The sequence below is a fragment of the Thamnophis sirtalis genome, unplaced genomic scaffold (assembly GCF_051295495.1).
Source record: "Thamnophis sirtalis isolate CommonGarterSnake01/CBP01778 unplaced genomic scaffold, rThaSir2_p1.2 scaffold_1, whole genome shotgun sequence".
Taxonomy (NCBI): domain Eukaryota; kingdom Metazoa; phylum Chordata; class Lepidosauria; order Squamata; family Natricidae; genus Thamnophis; species Thamnophis sirtalis.
In genome coordinates, this window is record NW_028261381.1 from 182,169,804 (window position 1) to 182,188,624 (window position 18,821).

Below are 18,821 nucleotides of genomic sequence, written 5' to 3' on the forward strand. Positions count from 1 at the left end.
CCGCTTTGTTGCTGCACTCCAGTAGTGGGTTGTAGGCGGTATGCCCCGGTATACGGGGGTACCGGTGACTGCCCGGAGCACCGGTTACCGTTCCGGTATGGTGCTCTGGAGGCCCCACCCTCCCGCCTGTAATCCTTACCTGTCTTTAAGCTCTTAGAGCACCTCCTATAGCACCTGCGCGACGCTCCGCTGACCAGCTGGAGCATCGCGGAAGCGTCACTGGAAGGTAGCGTGCGGGCGCTGCGCACGTTCATGTGGAGGACGCTGGGCCCCGTTGCAACCGTACCCTTTTGCAACGGGATCCGGAACCCACCACTGCTGCATTCCTAGCGCAGCACGTCACTTTGGGGTCCCCGGTTTCGGCTGTAACTTGCAGCCCCGCAATTGAAAGCCGTGTGCAGTTTGCCAAAGAGAAGCTCAACCTATAAACAGGGTCGGCAGTTCCCACAGGGGCCGCTGGGCGCCTAGAGGTAACCGTGGCATGCTGGGGTTGGCCTTTCCAGCTTGCTGAGGATTGTGGGGAAACCTGCAGGAAGATCCTGACTCGACAACCTGGGGAATTCTGGGAAGTTTGCTGCCATTCTGCCAACAGAGTCACTGTTTGCCCTGGGAGCACCGGTAGTCCTCGACTTAACGACCACAGCCAGGCCCAAAATTTCGAGACACTTGTTCAGCGAGTTTCGGTGCCCATCCTGCTGCCATTGTTAAGTGGATCACTGAAGTTGGTCGGTTGTTAAGTGAACCTGGCCCTTTCCCGTTGACTGTGATTGGCAGAAGGTTGGAAGAGGGTATGGGTATGATCTGGGACATTGGGACCGTCATAAATAGGAATCGGGGACAGCCTCAAGCGTCTCAAGCTGGATCCCCTGATGGTGGGGAATGCCGCAATGGTCAGAAGGCCGGGGGAAAAAAGGTCTCGAGAGTCCCTTTTTTCCCAATGGTCATTGGGTAATTTTGAACTGTCGCGAAAGGAAACCATCGCAAGTTGAGGACTACCGGCATTTCTCAATCTGGCTTGGGGGGGGGGGATTTTAGGAGGTGAAAATCCAGCCCTCTTCAAGCGGCTTGGGTTGAAAAAAGCTCTCCCAGGATATCCCACCTGCGTCGGTGGGTCCCGAGGGGCCAAGAGGCGGTGCGCTTAGTCGAGCGAGGCGACAGGCGAAGGGGAATGGAAGCACAGCGAGGGATGCTGGCGGTTGGCCACAAGTGTCCGTTTATTGAGCAAGAGTCGGAGTGGACGCCAGAAGGCCGCCCTTCCCCTTCCCTCGCCAGGTGCAGAATCGATCAGCGCCCCAGGGTCACAGTGGCACCTCGGCAGGTTGCTCCCCATTGGGGGAGTGGAGTCAGTTAAGGCAAAGCATAAGAGCAGGAGGGAGGACGGGGGGGTGGGCCGGCTTGGGGGGGTTATCCTTGCAAAGAGAAGGACTGGCCAACGGTCGAGGGCCTTCTCTGTCTTGCCGGACACCGGCCCGTCTTTGGCGAAGACTCGTAAGCACGAGAAGGCGGAGGAGGAGGAGGAACGTAGAGGCACGCCGTCGTCCGGGAGGGCCGGGAGTCCTCGCAGGGCGTCGTTCGGAAAGCTTTGGCACTCTCGGCGGAGTTGGAGTAGAGGGGGCGGGTACGCGGCCTGCCCGGTCAGCCTAGATCTCCTGCAAGGATGGCCCAGGGTCACTGTGCTCGCGCTTCACCCGGGGCTTCACCCGGGCGCCGGCTTCGAGGCCCAGGTTGCCGAAGGCGTCTGCGGGAAAGGAGAAAGATGGGCCCAGCCTTAGCCCGGGGCGGGGGTGGCTAAACACCCCAACGGGCTGGGCGATGCCTCCCCGTGGAGGAAAGGCAGGGGGTCTGTACCTTTCTCGAGCACAGCCGGGGACAGGGAGGCCAGGTCGCTGAACTGGAAGAGAGAAGACGGCGGATGTTCAGGGCGGATGTTTCCCAAGACCGGGGAGGGGTGAGGGTGGGGGGAGAGAACCGGTTAGCCAAGAAGCCAAAGGGAGGGGATCTCTGGAGGGTCTCCCCAGGACAATTCAACCATTTAATTTCATTATTTAAAATAAATGTGCAAAATAGATGGTCATTTTTTGCCGTTCGCATTTCATTCGGTCCCTCCTTTTGCACCCGTTCTTCAGTAGCCCCATCATTTAGACTTATATACCACTTCACAACGGCTTCTGCAGCCCCCTCTAAGCAGGTTACACAATCAGCATTTTGTCCCCCCAACAATCTGGCTCCTCATTACAGGGGCCGAGTCAAATTGAGCCGGTCAGGATCGAACTGCTGGCAGCGGAATGCAGAGTTAACCTGCAATACTGCATTCTGACCACCGTACCCCTTCCTTCCTTCCTTCCTTCCTTCCTTCCTTCCTTCCTTCCTTCCTTCCTTCCTTCCCCTCCCCGCCTCCCTTCTTCCTGCCTGCCTCCCTCCCCTTTTCTTCCCTCCCTCTCTTCACACTTAGACTTATATACCGCTTCATACTGCTTTACAGCCCTCTCTAAGCGGTTTACAGAGTCAGCCTCTTGCCCCCCAAAATCTGGGTCCTCATTTTACTGACCTCGGAAGGAAGGACGGAAGGCTGAGTCAACCTTGAGCCGGTCAGGATCGAACCACTCAGCAGAATCAGTCTGCAATGCTGTATTGTAACCACTGCGCCACCTTTTCTTTGATGTTAGTTTAACTCTCGTCCTGCGGTGCATTTTCCCGTGGCATAGAGACTCCCCCCCCCCAAGCAGGGGACCCGCGTCCCCCTGCCTCACTGGCCACAATTACTTGTCTTCCAAGGGCCTCTCCCAACACCCCCCCCCCACCCAATGACAGGAAAGAGAAGGTGGCTCCCCCTGCTTGCCTCCAGAGGTTGTGGGTGCTCCAACACTGGAGGTCTTTAAGAAGAGACTGGAGAGCTCGTTGTCCAGAACAGTCCAGGGTCTCCTGCTCGAGCAAGGGGCTGCACTAGAAGACCTCCAGGGCAATGTTCCCTCTAAGGTGCGCGGCTGCGCGGCCGCGCATGTGGCAAGAAAACACCGCGCAGCAGTTTTCAATTGCCGCACAGTGATTTCTAATGTCACAGGCTCCGGAAGCTGAGGGGCCTCGGATTTTTTGTCCTGGTTAGGGTTAGCATGGGCGCACGGGGGGGACGGGACATGACACAGCGGCAGGAGCTTACGTGGCATGGCCGGTCTCCTAGGACCTCCTAGGCACCGGCTGCGGCGCTCAAACTACTGACAGTCGCCCTGTGTTCAGCAAAGCAAGACCGGGGAGGTCCTTTGTGGGTGGCCAATCCTAGCCGCTTGTGGCCAGCGCTGTGGCTGAAATGAAGCCCCAAAGCCCCCACCGCCACCAGAATAATTGCTCCCGGCTCCTCCTCCTCCAACAGCACTGCCGGATTTGCCGCCCCGCGCTGCAGCTGAGGTGAAGCCACCAAAGCTCCCACTGGCGGCCCCGCCCGCAGCAGTGGCGCCTCCCCCTCCACTCAGAGCACCTGAGTTGGGCCCCGCGTTACCCCGCCCCCTCCTCCTCTGCCGTGCTTTTGAGGAGCCACAGTGCCTTTTCCCCCTCTGCGGGGCGAGAGCTGGATGGCAGGTGCAGACCGACCGAGGGAGGGGAAAAGGGCGCTGGAGCGCTGTCAAAGGTGAGGTGGTGAGGAGAAACCCGATGGCGGTGCCATCGAGGGAGCCAGTAGGAAGGCGGCAGAGGGGGCGGGAGCAGGAAAAAAAGGCCTCATAGCTTCTCAAAAGCACGGTGGAGGAGGAGGCGGCAGCAGGGATAACGTGGTGCCCAGCTCAGGTGCTCCGAGTGGAGGGGGAGGCGCCGCTGCCACAGGCGGGGGCGCCAGCGGGAGCTTTGGCGGCTTCACCTCAGCTGCAGCACCGGGCGACAAATGTGGTGGTGCTGTTGGAGGAGGAGGAGACGGCAGCAGTTATTCTGGTGGCGGCGGGGGCTCGTCGGCATCTTCAGCAGCGGTCCTGCCCCCGGTGGAAAAACCGAAGATGGAGCAGATCCCGCCTGATGACGTCGCCGCAGCTGCCAGGTCCGGACGGAGGTAGCCAGAGGGGCGCCGAGGCGAAAGAGCAACATGACTGGAGGAGGAATTCTGGGAGTTGAAGTCCACAAGTCTTAAAGCTATCAAGTTTGAACACCCCTGGGGTTTCTGTTTTCTAAAGGGTTAGGGGTGCGAGGGCCTTGTAACTTGACAGCTTTAAGACTTGCGGGCTTCAAATGACAGAGTTTCTTGAGTCAACATTTTGGTTGCTAAGCAGGAGCGTTGTTAAGTGACACTGATATTATATAACACTTTTAATTAAGCGGGCCCCTTGAATAAACATAACTTTGAGTTTAAAATAATACTGATTTTGTTATTGTCTTAGGTGAACATCTGTGAAAAAAAATCAGCTGCTCAGGCATGAAAATGTGCCGTTCAAACACTATACTTTCCCGCTCACACTGAAAAAAAATTAAGAGGGGAACGTTTCTCCGGGGTCCCTTTCGAGCCTGTTGTTCTGTTATACACCCGGCCACCATTCGGCGTGTTCCCTGCAGGGCAGAGGGTGAAGCTCACCTCTCCCATCACGGCGATGGGCGTTTCCCCCGTGGCTTCGGCCACCCGGTGCTCCACCAGGTAGAACATGTACTCGTCGTACAGGAGGCGGATCAGGTGGAAGGAGCCGAAACTGGCGGCGCTGCGCAAGGTGAGGTCACGGATCACCATGGAGCTGGGGGGGGGGGAGAGAAAGAAAAGGGACGTCTGGCGGCTGAGCCTGAGACCTGGGTGGGTGGGGGGAGGAGGAGGAGCGGGAGACCCTTCCTGCCTTTCAGAATGGCCCTTTTCCTGCCCTGGGAAGGACTCTTGGCAAAGCAGAGTGTCTGTTTGTGTGTGTGTGTGTGTGTGTGCGCTGATAGAAGGGAATAGTAGGGTAGGGTCGAATGGAGAGTTCCTTGGTGCTCTCTGAGCTGGGTGGTTTTCTTGCAGATGTTTCATAACCCAACTAGGGAACATCATCAATGCTAGAAGGAGAAATAGAAGGAAAGGAGGAGGAGGAGTAGCAGAGGAGGAAGAGAGGAAGACTGTGGGGGTCCTTGGTGCTCTCTGAGCTGGGTGGCTTTCTTGCAGATGTTTCATGACCCAGCTAGGTAGTAACACCATCACTACAAGTAGTGCATTAGCGTGTGTGTGTGGTATGTGATGACGACATGCCCTTCCAGGTCAGAGATTCCTCTCCAATGAGAAAGCTAGCAGATCAGACCTCAGCCCCGGTCAGTTTCTCCCCACACTCGGGCCGAGGCTCTGGAGGAGGAAGAGGAGGAGTTGGGGGGGGGAAGGAGGCAGAGGGCTCCTTACCTGTAGAAGGACCACTTCAGCAGGAACTGCCGGGCCGCCCGGGGGAAGCTGGCCGCGCCCTCGTGGGGCTTCAGCACCTGCGTGACCACCTCGTCCAGCCAGCGCGCCCACTGGTCCAGGGAGCTCTGCTGCTGCAGCGTCGCCTTGAAGTCCTGCTCCAGTTTCTGCACCAGGCCCTCCTCGCACTGGCAGACCCAGGAGGCTTGCTCCTGCCCAGGGGGAGGGGGGGGGGGGAAGAGAAAGGTTGAGGCTCAGGGCTGACATGGGGGAGGGGGAGGGGTGTCCTTGGGGCTGGGAGGTTTTCTTGACCCAATTAAGTAACACCATCAAGGCTAGAAGGGAGGAGGAGGAAGAGGAGGAGGAGGAGGAGGAGGAGAACAGTGGGGTCTTTGGTGCTCTCTGAGTTTGATGGTTTTCTTGCAGACATCTCATGACCCAATTAAGTAACATCATCAGGGCTAGAAGGGAAGGGGTTTGGAGGAGGAAGAAAGGAGGAAGAGAAGTAGGAGGGGAGGAGGAGACGGAGGAGGGGGAGGAAGGGAAGAAAGAGAAGGAGGAGGGTGGGATCCTGCGTGATCTGTGAGCTTTGTGGGTTCCTTCCAGAATTTTCATGACCCAACTGGGTAGCACCATCAGTGCTAGAAGGGAGTAGGTGTTTGTGGAAAAGGAGAAAGGAGAGGAGGCGGAGGAAAGGAGGAAGAGAAGGGGGAAAGAAGGAGGAGGAGATGGAGGAGGGGGAGAAAGGGAAGAGGAGGACTGGGGGGTCCTGGGTGCTCTCTGAACTTGATGGTTTTCCTCCAGACTTTTCATGACCCAACTGGGTAGCATCATCAGTGCTAGAAGGCAGAGGGGTTTGCTCTCTTCTTTATATATAGCAGCTTGCCTTGCCAGCGTTGATGGGACATTGTTTTCTGCTTGATGGTTTTTCTGGTGTTAATCCCTGCTTATCTGGGTTTCTCTTTTGGTGGGGCCCTTGGTGATGTCTGAGCTCGGTGGTCTCCTTGCACTACCCAACGTGGTAACATCACTTACCAGCATTAACGGGGAGTGTTGATTTTCTCCTTGGTAAGCTTCTGCACCTAAAGAAGGGAGCCCACCCCACCTTCACCACCACTGATGATGTTGCCTAGTTGGGCCACGAAACGTCTGCAAGGAAACCACCAAGCTCAGAGAGCACCATGAACCCCGACTTTAATTTCAAAATTCTAAATATTGGTGGCAAACACAAACTCTCACGTATGGCTTTTGGGCGGCATCCTACAGAACTACGAGTCCCATCCAGCAGTTTGTCCGCAGCACCCCTCCCTGCTCCGCCTCCCTCCGGGAGACCCCGAGACCTGAACTGACCTGGACATTGGCGAAGTCCACCCGGTTGAGGTCGCTGAGCATCTGGTTGATCTGGGAGGTGTTCTGGAGGACGGCCCGGGCAGCCTGGGCCAGGTGGTTGAGGGAGGTGTACCTGCGCAGGGTCTGGGCAAAGGCACTCACCACGCTCACCTGGGGGAAGAGAGCGCGTGAGGCTCCCCAGGTAGGAAGCCGGGGGCAGGGAGGGGCCCACGGGGACCCTTTTCAAACAACAAGGGATCCTCTCCCACAAAGCCTCCCCCAGGAATTTCTCGTAAACCTGCCAGGGTATTTCAAATTAACATTCCAATTCAAAAGAAATGTTTGTGTGTGCCTGAGATGGAATAAGAAACATATGGAATTGGAATTGGAAAAGTTTATTTATATGAAACTAGAGTAGCCCAGGTATTTATTTATAGGGGGAAAATGTCCGGACCAAACGTAATTTCTAATGTTTGATTTTCCGCCCTTACCAGAGGGAGGCCCCTGGTGGAGTACGGTTACCAGTACAGTACTGTACACTAGAAGCCATTTTACTGCAGTACAGTAGAAGCTGTTTAAAGGCACAACAGGCTGCATCTTAACAGAACACACACACCGAGGGATTTTAGGGGTGTCTCACCCCTATAATATTTTTCTCCAGAGAGTGTACAAAGTTTGGTTGAAATTGCTCGAGGCGTTCCAGAGTTATGCTGGAACACACACGCACACAAACACACAGAGACAACCGTTTTTATATATATAAATTTTCAACTTTGGGTGTTGCCGATTGGATAAACGAGTTGTTACAGAAACGGGTAGTGCATATTAAATACGGGATGGTTGATCAGATTAATAGTATATCTCTTCTCTCCCCCTTCCTTATCCTACTCGCTCCCTCCCCGTCTTGGAGTTAGGGCCGAGTATTTGGATTCCTAGAGTGTTTTATTCACGGTGCCCGTGGGTTTTGTACAGTTTTATCTTTGTAATATTGCAAGCCAGCCAGAGTTGCCCTGGGGTCAAAAATGGGTGGCGAATAAATTTAATACATAAATGCACAAGCAAAAGTTGAGGCTCTGATGTTTTACTTCACTGCCCTTAAAAGATGAGGATGTTACTTGTCTTACTCTAGAGTGTTAAAAGGAGCCAGAAGAGGAGGGGAGTTTGCAGGAGACAATTAGTTCAATTCAACGGGGTGAAGATCTGCTCCTGGCTCCTTGCCAAGGAATTGCTGCTAGAGCGTGGCGTTTGGAAGATATCGGCCTGGCAGCTCTCCAAGCCTGATCAAGGTCTCTAGTGGGGAAATCTCGTGAGAGACGGTTGGCTGGGACTTTGCTGGAGAGGAATTCCCTTGAAACTAAACAAAAAGGGGTTTCATCGGGACGAGGAGTCGGCTTCGTGCTCTTGGGAAGCCTCGGTCAGAACGGGCGCGATCCATGCCACCATCTTGACTTTTTTGACTGCATTGCACAACCCCAGCAAAGAGCGGAGAAAGGGGCATAAGAGAGGCAGGAGGTGGACAGAGAGCCTGAACTGATAGGATGAAATCCGGGACCGGCCACAGGGCATCCAAGGGAGGGGGGGCGGCGCAGCCATGGGCCCGGCCAAGCTTTAGGGTTGGCCTTTGAAGCGCCAAGGGAAGAAGGGGGTTCCAGCAAACAGAAGGCTTGGGGGTTGGAATTTTGTTCCGGGTGTGGGGGGTGGGGAGATCGCAGCGCTTCGCACAAGCCCACCCCGAGGGCCGGGGAGGGGCTCTGCCTTTCTCTCTGTTCGCTTACCTTGCTCTGGACCACCGGCTGCGGGAACTCGCTCATGGCGCTCATCAGCCAGCCCTCCAGGCTCTTGGCAAAGTTGCGGATGGCTTGGGTCAGGGTTCCTGCGGGGGAAGAGAACGGGGCGGCCTCAGCTGAGCCGGGGAGCTGGAAGCCCCGACTGAAAGGCCCAAAGGCAACTGGACTCCCTGGTTTTCCCTTAAAGACGTTTCGCTTCCCATCCGAGAAGCTTCTTCAGCTCTGACTGGATGGTGGGGAAGGCAAGGATTTATACTCCTTGCAGGCAGCCGAGGTAGCGCAGTGGTTAGGGTGCAGCACTGCAGGCCACTTCGGCTGACTGCAGTTCTGCAGTTCGGCTGTTCAAATCTCACCGGCTCAAGGTTGACTCAGCCTTCCATCCTTCCGAGGTGGGTAAAATGAGGACCCAGATTGTTGGGAGCAATAGGCTGACTCTGCAAACCGCTTAGAGAGGGCTGTAAAAGCACTATGAAGCGGTATATAAGTCTAACTGCTATTGCTATCTATCTATCTATCTATCTATCTATCTATCTATCTATCTATCTATCTATATCTATCTCTCCCTCCCTCCCTCCCTCTATATCTATCTCTCCCTCTCTCTATATCTATCTATCTATCTATCTATATCTATCTATCTATCTATCTATCATCTATCTATCTATTCATTCTATCTATATCTATCTATATCTATCTCTCCCTCCCTCTCTCTATATCTATCTATCTATCTATCTATCATCTATCATCTATCTATCTATCTATCTATCTATCTATCTATCTATCTATCTATCTATCTATCTATCTATCTATCATCTATCCATCTGGGTGAAATGAGGACCCAGACTGTGGGGGCGATATGCTGACTCTGTAAACCGCTTAGAGAGGGCTGAAAGCCCCATGAAGCGGTATATAAGTCTACTTAATAAATAAATAAATAATAAATCTTCAATCAACGCAACATAAGTGCACACTTCTAGCCCAAGAGTACACAAAGGAACAAGCTTGTCCATAAAACACCCAGGCACAAACTGAGCAACGTGGTTTATGCAGCACAATGCAGGGAGTCATGTGCACATTGGGGAAACAAAACAGCCACTTCACCAACACATGGCGCACCCTAGGAGAAGAAAGCCATCAGGACAAGATTCAGAAGTCCACCTGCATTGAAGAGACGAAGAAGGCCACTCTTTTGAGGACAGACATTTTGGACAGAGATACTGCTGGCTTGAAAGAAGATGGGTCAAAGAAGCCATCTGGGTCCACATTCTCTTAACAGAGGGGGAGGGATACAACATGGTGGCCTTTCAGCTCCGACGGACCTTGGATGAAGCAGATTATCTAGATCCCTTTCAGTCGGGTTTCAGGCCTGGTTACTCCACCGAAACTGCTTTGGTCGCGCTGACCGATGATCTCTGGTGGGCCAGGGATAGGGGACATTCCTCTATCCTGGTGCTTCTTGACCTCTCAGCGGCCTTCAATACCATCGACCATGGTATCCTTCTGCGACGACTGGGGGAGGTGGGAGTGGGAGGCACCGTTCTACGGTGGTTCTCCTCTTACCTCTCGGGTAGGTCGCAGTCGGTGTTGGTTGGAGGACAGAGGTCGACCCCTAGGCCCCTAAAGTATGGGGTGCCTCAGGGCTCGGTCCTGTCCCCTTTCCTATTTAACATCTACATGAAGCCGCTGGGTGAGATCATTCGCCGGCACAGGATCAAATACGCGGACGATACCCAGTTGTATCTGTCTGCCCCGTGCCAACTCAGTGAAGCGGTAGAAGTGATGTGCCAGTGACTGGAGGCTGTCAGGGTCTGGATGGGAGTAAACAAGCTGGCACTCAATCCAGACAAGACCGAGTGGCTATTGATGTTGTCCCCCAAGGACGGCCCAGATATTCCACCTCTCAGCCTGGGGGGGGTGAAACTCTGCATCCCTCAGAGAGGGTCCGCAACTTGGGTGTCCTCCTGGACTCGCAGCTGACACTAGAACATCATCTGTCAGCTGTGACCAGGGGGGGCTTTTGCCCAGGTTCGCCTGGTGCACCAGTTGCGGCCCTACCTGGACCGGGAGGCACTTCAAATGGTCACTCATGCTCTCGTCACCTCTAAGCTTGATTACTGCAATGCGCTTTGCATGGGGCTGCCCTTGAAGAGTGTTTGGAGACTACACTTGGTCCAGAATGTGGCCGCGCGAGCGATATCGGGTGTACCTAGGTACACCTATGTTACACCTATCCTCCGCGAGCTGCACTGGCTTCCCATCGGTCTCCGGACGCGCTTCAAGGTGCTGGTCATGACCTTTAAAGCCCTACATGGCTTGGGACCTGGCTATCTGCGGGACCGCCTCCTGCCACATACCTCCCAACGACCCATAAGATCTCACAGGCTGGGCCTCCTCCGGGTACCGTCGACCGGGCAATGCCGGTTGACGACCACTCGGGGGAGGGCTTTCTCTGTAGCTGCTCCAGCCCTGTGGAACGATCTCCCCGCAGAGATCCGGACCCTTCCCACTCTCTCGGCCTTCCGAAAAGCCACTAAAATCTGGCTGTTCTGGCAGGCCTGGGGCTGTTGACCCCAAAATATGGTCCAGCCCCATCTAGAACTGAGCGTATGGTGTGTTGTTTTTAAATCTATCTTTTCTTTTTCTTATATTTTTGTTTTGATTTTATTCTGTATTGTAAGCCGCCCGGAGTCCTACGGGATTGGGCGGCATATAAATGTTATTAAATTCAAATTCAAATTCAATCATCTACCTCCAGTCTACAACACCGCCCTTTCAGCAGTTCCAAGAAGGCTCCACCCCCATTTGCCCCACTCGGGTGACCCTGAAGACACAGATAAACCTCCAGGTGGCCTCAATGACCCTCCAAAAGGATGCAAATGGCCAGCTTTGTCTCCAAGCAGTCCTTCAATTCCACCACCAACCCAGTTAGAGCTGAAGAAGCTTCTCGGATGGGGAGCGAAACGTCTTCAAAGAAAAACCAGAAAGTCCAGTGGCCTCCTGAAAAAGCACCTTAGGGACAACCGTGACCGGGATGACGGAGAACCTCCATAGGCACAGACTGGAAGACTTTCACCCAATCCTCGGGGAGAGCTACAAGTCTGCCATGCTGGACTTTGGAGTCAAGGAAAGGCACTGCAGGAAAACTGAGCGGGACCTCTGTGTGTCTGAGCTAAGCCAGCATCCAAATCCTTGTTAGTTGCAGCACCAGCCAGATTCAAGAACAGGCAAAGCTGGAATCCACCCCTTCCCACCCACCCCGGGACCCTTTTACGCACCGGGAACAGGCCGGAGGACGTCCGGGATGAGAACCTCCACCAGGGTTTGGTACAATAGGTGGTCGCAGCTCCGCATCCAGGCCAGGATGGGCTCGTGTTTGCAGAGGGCGATCAGCTGGTGTCTGGGGAGGATGGCTTCGTAGGACTCTTCACTGCGGGAGAAGGGGAGGCGGGAGAGGCTTTCGGTAAAAGGATCCAGGCCGCCCGTCCTCCTAAACACCCGTCCAAGGACTCAGTCTCTGCACTCGGGCCCAGCACTCCCAGGGCAGAGTTGAAATTACAGGCGGACCTCGCCTTACGACCGCTCGCTCAGCGCCCGTTTGAAGTGACAACGGCGCTGAAAATTAAGTGACTGATCAGCGTTTTTCACACATATGGCCGTTGCAGCATCTCCGTTGTCAGGTGGTCAACGTGATTGTTTCCACTTTTTTATTATTTTTATTTCTTTTATGTTGTGGTTTTGATGCCCTGTAAGCTGCCTTGAGCCGCCGTGTGTGAGTAGGTGGCAAAATAAAATTTTAAAACAAATGTAATAATAAAAATACAATAAAATCATCAAAGTAAAATAAATAAAATAAAAAATACAATAAAATAAAAAATAAAATAAAATAAAAAATACAATAAAATACAATAAAATAAATACAATAAAATACAATAAAATACAATAAAATAAAAATAAAACAAATAAAAATAAAATAAAATAAATAAATAAATAAAATAAAAATAAAATAAAACAAAAAATACAATAAAATACAATAAAATAAATACAATAAAATACAATAAAATAAAAATAAAACAAATAAAAATAAAATAAAATAAAAAAATAAATAAAATAAAAATAAAATAAAACAAAAAATACAATAAAATACAATAAAATAAATACAATAAAATACAATAAAATAAAAATAAAACAAATAAAAATAAAATAAATAAAAAATAAATAAAATAAAATAAAAATAAAATAAAAATAAAATAAAACGTAGAGGCTTGGCAATTGACTTGTATTTATGACGGTCACAGTATCCTGGGGTCAAGAGATTCCCCTTTTGTGACCTTCTGGCACGCAAAGTCCAGGGGGAAGCCATGTGACCAACTTTACGACTGCAGTGATTCGCTTAACAACCGTGGTAAGGAAAAATCGTTCGACAGGGCAAAAACTCGCGGAGTCCCTCTCAGCAGTGGAACGTTTGGTCTCAACTGTGGCCGTATGTTGAGGGCCGCCTGCACTCACTTTGAGCCCAACTGTTAGGGGAGGCGGAGAGGCCACCTGATCATGGCGTTACCTGGCGGCTCCGGCAGTGGCAGCGCCTGTCCGGCTGGGGAGGGATTCGGAATTCCAGAAGGAACGCCAAAGCTTCTCGAGGAATGGAAGCTGGAGGCTCATCACTACCTCAACGTTGGCCTGCAGGGACAGACGCCCCCCCCCCCCCCATCAGATCGGCTTCCAGTGGGGCAGGCAGAGGTGCTCCCGTGGTCGCCAAACGGTTGCTTCAATGGCGAAGCCAACGTGGCAAGGCGACCCAGGCAGGTCCCCTTCAAACCTGGCCCTTTCGGGAGGAAACGGGACGTGAGAATCACCTCGCAATGCCGGCGGTAGAACAGCTGCAGAGCCTGGAGGTCGCGTGACTCGATCCCCTCCTGAAGGTGGACGCTTTCTGGATTCAGGACTGGGAATTCGGGCAGGACGTGAGTGACGTCTGCGGGGCAAGGAAAAAAAAAATGTTTGGGAGATTTGCTTTATGTACCGTTCTCGTTTTCAGGATCTTGCGACTGCAGTTTTGGTGAATGTGGCTACATTTTATTATACTGCAGGGAAAATCGCACTGGAGATCCACTGCGAAGGGGCAATATACTACCAATAGCCCCTCTGACATACCGCCACAAGTGTGACCCAAGTTTCCACGGTTAATACGTTTTGCCCCACTTTACGACCTTCCTTGCCGCAGCTGTTCAGGAAATCGCCGCGGTCCTGCAGTTTTAAGTCACACGGCCATGAAGTGAACCCGGCTTCCCCATTGACTTCGCTTGTCAGAAGGTCACGAGCCCAGGACACTTGCGACCATTTTGTAAATATGAGTGGGTTGCCAAGGATCTAAATTTTGATCACGGGGAGGTGACAACGGTCGTAAATGCGAAAAATGGTCACATGTCACTTTTCCCCCGTAACTTGGAATGGTCCACTAAATCAGTGTTTCTCAACCTTGGCAACTTGAAGATGTCCGGACTTCAACTCCCAGAATTCCCCAGCCAGCATTCGCTGGCTGGGGAATTCTGGGAGTTGAAGTCCGGACATCTTCAAGTTGCCAAGGTTGAGAAACACTGCACTAAATGAATGGTTTCAAGCGGGGGGGCTCTCGGTACTTCAAAGCACTGCATGGATCTGGGTTAGAAGCGCAGGCTTTGAGCCTGGGGTCCAAATTTATTTATATATTAAATTTATACACCATCCATCTCCCAGGGGCCTCCCTAATCTGCCCTTTTCACGCTTTCGGAGTAGGCTTCCTGTTTCCCCCCGCCTCCCCCAAAGTTTTTCCAAAGTTATTGAGTTTTTCATCCGTAGTTTCGGACAGTGAGATGGGTAAATAAATTTAATCAATAGATAAAATCTTAAGCGTTTGAGGTCCTGTAAAACGTACTTTATTGAAAAAGATTGCCTGTGTTAAGCCTGCAGCCATCTTTCCTTTTGGGTCTTTGGCCTGCCACACTTTCTATTATTCTACCATGCATTTTCTATGATGGGAAAATGGGATTGTACGGAGTGAGATGCTATGTAGCCATAACAACATTCTTTCTCGAAAGCCAAGGTCATCCTTTGTCTTTGCACCTTCTGCACCTGACCGGAACAGGATGGGTGGAAGCTGCCAGCGTGGCAGTGGGAGATGGGACCATGGGATGGACTTGTGGGTGTGGGGGCAAGATCTGGAACTTTCAGCTGGGTGGGGGGAACCGGGAAGCTTTCGGATTCGGGTTTTCCCAGATGTGCCAACGTGGATCTCTTCATCAATTGGAACTTTGAGCAATACTTTGCCTCGGACTCTGATTTACTTTCGGGTGCTATTTGGAACCCTGAGAGCAGCACAGACGGGGGGGTTATGGAAACTTTTCTTACCGATGAATTGCTGGTGATGTTGACACTGGGCAGCTACGGATTCTTCGGGGGTGGTGTGGGGGGAGCTGATGGACCCCCCCTCGGATGCCCCATCCAACTTCTGGGACGGTCGGTACCTGCAGAACGAGAAGGGGGAAGAGGTGTCTGTTATCTTGAAAAGAAGCTCCAAGGCTTTCAAGGAAGGAAGGAAGGAAGGGAGGGAGGGAGGGAGGGAGGGGGGAAGGAAGGAAGGAAGGAAGGAAGGAAGGAAGGAAGGAAGGAAGGAAGGAAGGGAGTAACTAAGATGGAAGGGACCTTGGAGGGCTTCTAGTCCAACCCCCTGCCTAGGCAGGAAACCCTACACCATTTCAGACAAATTTCTATCCAATCTCTTCTTAAAGACTTCCAGTGTTGGGGCATTCACAACTTCTGGAGGCAACTTCTGTTCCACTGGTTAATTGTTCTAACTGTCAGGAAGTTTCTCCTCAGTTCTAAGTTGCTTCCCTCCTTGATTAGTTTCCATCCATTGCTTCTTGTTCTGCCCTCAGGTGCCTTGGAGAATAGAATAAAAGAACTGGAAGGGACCTTGGAGGTAGCAATAGCAGTTAGACTTATATACCGCTTCATAGGGCTTTCAGCCCTCTCTAAGTGGTTTAGAGTCAGCATATTGCCCCCACAGTCTGGATCCTCATTTCACCCAGATAGATAGATAGATGATAGATAGATAGATAGATAGATAGATAGATAGATAGATAGATAGCAACAGCAGTTAGACTTATATACCGCTTCATAGGGCTTTCAGCCCTCTCTAAGCGGTTTACAGAGTCAGCATATCACCCCCACAGTCTGGGTCCTCATTTCACCCAGATAGATAGATAGATAGATAGATAGATAGATAGATAGATAGATAGATAGATAGATAGATAGATAGATAGATAGATAGATATAGATAGATAGATATAGAGAGAGGGAGGGAGAGATAGAATAGATGGATAGAATAGATAGAAAGATGGATAGATATTTATTTATTTATTAGACAAATACCGCTTCATAGGGCTTTCAGGCCTCTCTAAGCGGTTTACAGAGTCAGCATATCGCCCCCAACAATCCGGGTCCTCATTTCACCCACCTCGGAAGGATGGAAGGCTGAGTCAACCTTGAGCCGGTGAGATTAGAACCGCTGAACTGCAGATAGCAGTCAGCTGAAATGGCCTGCACTGCTGCATTTAACCACTGCGCCACCTCGGTCTTCTAGTCCAATCTCCGGCCCAAGCAGTAAGCAGTATCCCTTATACCAGCGATGGGGAACCTTTTGTGGCTCATGTGCCATGGGGGGGGGGGGGGGAGAGATCTCAGGAGGGTCGTGCACGGGCGTGCCATACCCATAATGCAACACGTGGCACCCCCCCCCCAGTGCGTATACGCACATGATCAGGGGTCCGGAGCTGCATGTGGCTCGTTCATCCCACTGCTGCGGCTCCCTGTCGCCAGTCGGCACCACAACTTTTCTGGTTTGTGGGGGGTGGGGGAAGCAGGGGTGACCACGAGGAGAGTATATGGCTAGGAGCGGGTTTTCCGGTCAGCTGATAGGGCTTTTGGTTAGGACAGGTAGAGAAAAAGGGCGCCGTGCTAGGACTCTATGGTGCGGGAACCGGATTCCACTCGGCTCCAGAATTGAACGGGGGCCTCTGGTTAGGACCTTTGTGAGTATTTAAGGTTGCCGACCCCTGGGTAGATACAAGTGGGTTGCCCTGTCAGTGTAGGCACGGTATATGCAGTGATTTCTCCTCCGTAGTTCCTAGGACAGACCAAAATCCGCTGGAGAATTGTGTGAGACTCAGAGACTCCAGCCATCAACTGGCACAGAGAGATAAACAGCGTGTGCACACCATTGGAAAAGCTAACACGGAAACCCCAAGACCGAAAGGGGAATTCTGGGAGTCGGAAGTCCACCCCATGTTAAAAGTAGCTGAGACTGAGAAACCCTGCCAGGGCAAGAACCTGCATTTCGGGGCCTTTGGAACCTCTGTGGGCAAGCGGTTCCACTGGTTCATCCTTCTCACTCTCAGGAAATTTCCCCCCTAGTTCTAGGATGGATTTCTCTTTGACAAACTTCCATCTGTTCCTTCTTGTTCTGCCTCAGGTGCTTTGGAAGATAGGTTGACCCCTGTGTGCACACCAGTGTGTGTGTTTGTGTCCCCTTCTGCCCGATTTGAAAGGCCTTCTGTCATTCCAGGCAGTTCCACGAGGACTAGCAACATGAGGTTGCAACATGCTGGGGGCTGGGGTGGGGGGCTCCTACCTCTGCTTCTGGTGGGCCGGCTGCTGCCTCATGGCCATGTACTGGGCATCTTCCTGCAAGCGGTTCAGGGGTGACTCCGGCTTGAGACGGATCCCGTAGTAATGGTACTTGGAGTTCCCCTGCAGAGGATGATGGGCAGTGGGTTATTTCCAAGAACGCTGGGTGGGAGGGGGAGAATCCGCCATCCCGTGAATGAGCTTTTTTGGAGGGGGCTCTGCAAATCCCCCCATGAAGTCCCCTGACTGTCAAGGCCCTCTGCAGTTTCTCACCCTTGGCAGGTGGTCCTCGACTTACGACCATCTGTTTAGTGACCATTCAAAGTTACCACTGAAAAAAGTGACTTTGATGGGTGATTTTTCGCTCTTATGACCGTGCCAGCAGCAACCCCCCCCCTAAAAATGGTAATGTGATCAACCGGCTCATATTTGTTGTTGTTGTTATTATTATTATTAAATAAAAGCCATTTTTTTAAAAAAAGGAAGTTTAAAGGAAGCGTTTGCGATCTCCCTGGCCACAGCTTCCGAAAAAGGAAAGTCAGTAGAGGGATGGAGCCAGATTCCCTTAATGACCGCATGGTTCACTTAACAACGTGGAACGATTCACTTAAGAACTGTGGCCGCAAAGGTTGCAAAGCGAAGGGGGTGCGGCTCACTAAGCGAGGGTCTTGCTTAGCGAGGGAGGTTTTGGCCTCAACTGCGGTCGTAATTCAAGGACTACCTGGTGTCGGGTCGAAATAGATCTTGGAGGTTCATCTATTTGGGACGGATTGGACTCAATACCCTCTCCGTCCTTGAGGTGGTGCTACAACACCGTGCCCAGTTCTGAGGTCATCGTGCAGGCAACACGGTGATGCCCACCAGGGTTTTTAGAAGACCCCCCCCCTCCCTCCCCCTTCATTTCCCCACAACGCCCTGCCGCAAAGGCCGGGAAACCCTTCTCAGAGAGCAGCCCGGATGCCCTAGAAAAAGGCTGGGGAAAATATAGGCTGGCACAGTAGCCGAAAAGACCCTGAATGCCCCCCACCCCCAGCCCATCCGGCCCTCCTGAACCCGGGTAGCCTTTCTGGGCTCGGAGCCGCTGGATATCCGGGGGAGAGGGGTCTCGAAAAAAGGGCAAGATAGCAGCTGCCTGAACAGGCCACAGTTTCCCCCAAGAAATGGACTCCCCCCAAATATCCAAGGTCCTTCCACAGCCCCCACCCCTTGACAGACCGGAATGGGGCAACCCGCGGGGGCCAGCTTGCCATGAGCGCCTCACCACGGCCAACTTGCCGCGGGACAATTTAACGATTCAATGATTTGAAAGAAGGAAGGGAAACATCTGAATCCTCGTCATTCCCGTTTGATCTGTCCGTTCTTTGGTGAGCCTGATTCCACCGTTTCTGCGATTATTAGGGTCGCCCTTGCCCCGTGGCGAGTTATCCCGTGGCGAGTTGGCCGTGGCGGGTGGCCCTGGGCCCCTGGCAGACCTGGTGCCCAGCCGACGCGTCCTCAGGCCCATGAAGACCGAGCGGATCAGCTTCCCGAAAGAGGCGGCGTTGACCGGATCCAGCTTGTGCTCCCTGGCAGTGGCGCAGGTAGTGGTTTGTAGAGGGAGCTGCGAGGCAGGCTGACCCCTTCCGCCGTTTCGTAGTTGTCCAGCAGCCACTGCAGCTGCTTGGAGGAAGGGGGAGATGGGGGTGGGGGAGAAAGAGACGAGACGAGATGAGGAAAGAGAA

The 18,821-nt window shown here is 52.5% G+C and overlaps 1 protein-coding gene across 1 annotated transcript in view; it reads right to left on the minus strand.

Annotated features, from left to right (window-relative positions):
* Positions 1-1,196: 1,196 nt before the first annotated feature.
* RFX2 (regulatory factor X2) overlaps positions 1,197-18,821 on the minus strand; it is a 47,546-nt gene continuing 29,921 nt past the window's right edge. The window contains 14 exon segments of the mRNA XM_087705901.1: positions 1,197-1,738; positions 1,849-1,891; positions 4,550-4,703; positions 5,330-5,538; positions 6,677-6,826; positions 8,431-8,528; positions 11,715-11,866; positions 12,998-13,116; positions 13,293-13,411; positions 14,824-14,939; positions 17,105-17,223; positions 18,572-18,664; positions 18,666-18,689; positions 18,691-18,759. Coding sequence (XP_087562027.1) covers positions 1,641-1,738; positions 1,849-1,891; positions 4,550-4,703; positions 5,330-5,538; positions 6,677-6,826; positions 8,431-8,528; positions 11,715-11,866; positions 12,998-13,116; positions 13,293-13,411; positions 14,824-14,939; positions 17,105-17,223; positions 18,572-18,664; positions 18,666-18,689; positions 18,691-18,759 — 1,563 coding nt within the window. The 3' untranslated portion in view covers positions 1,197-1,640.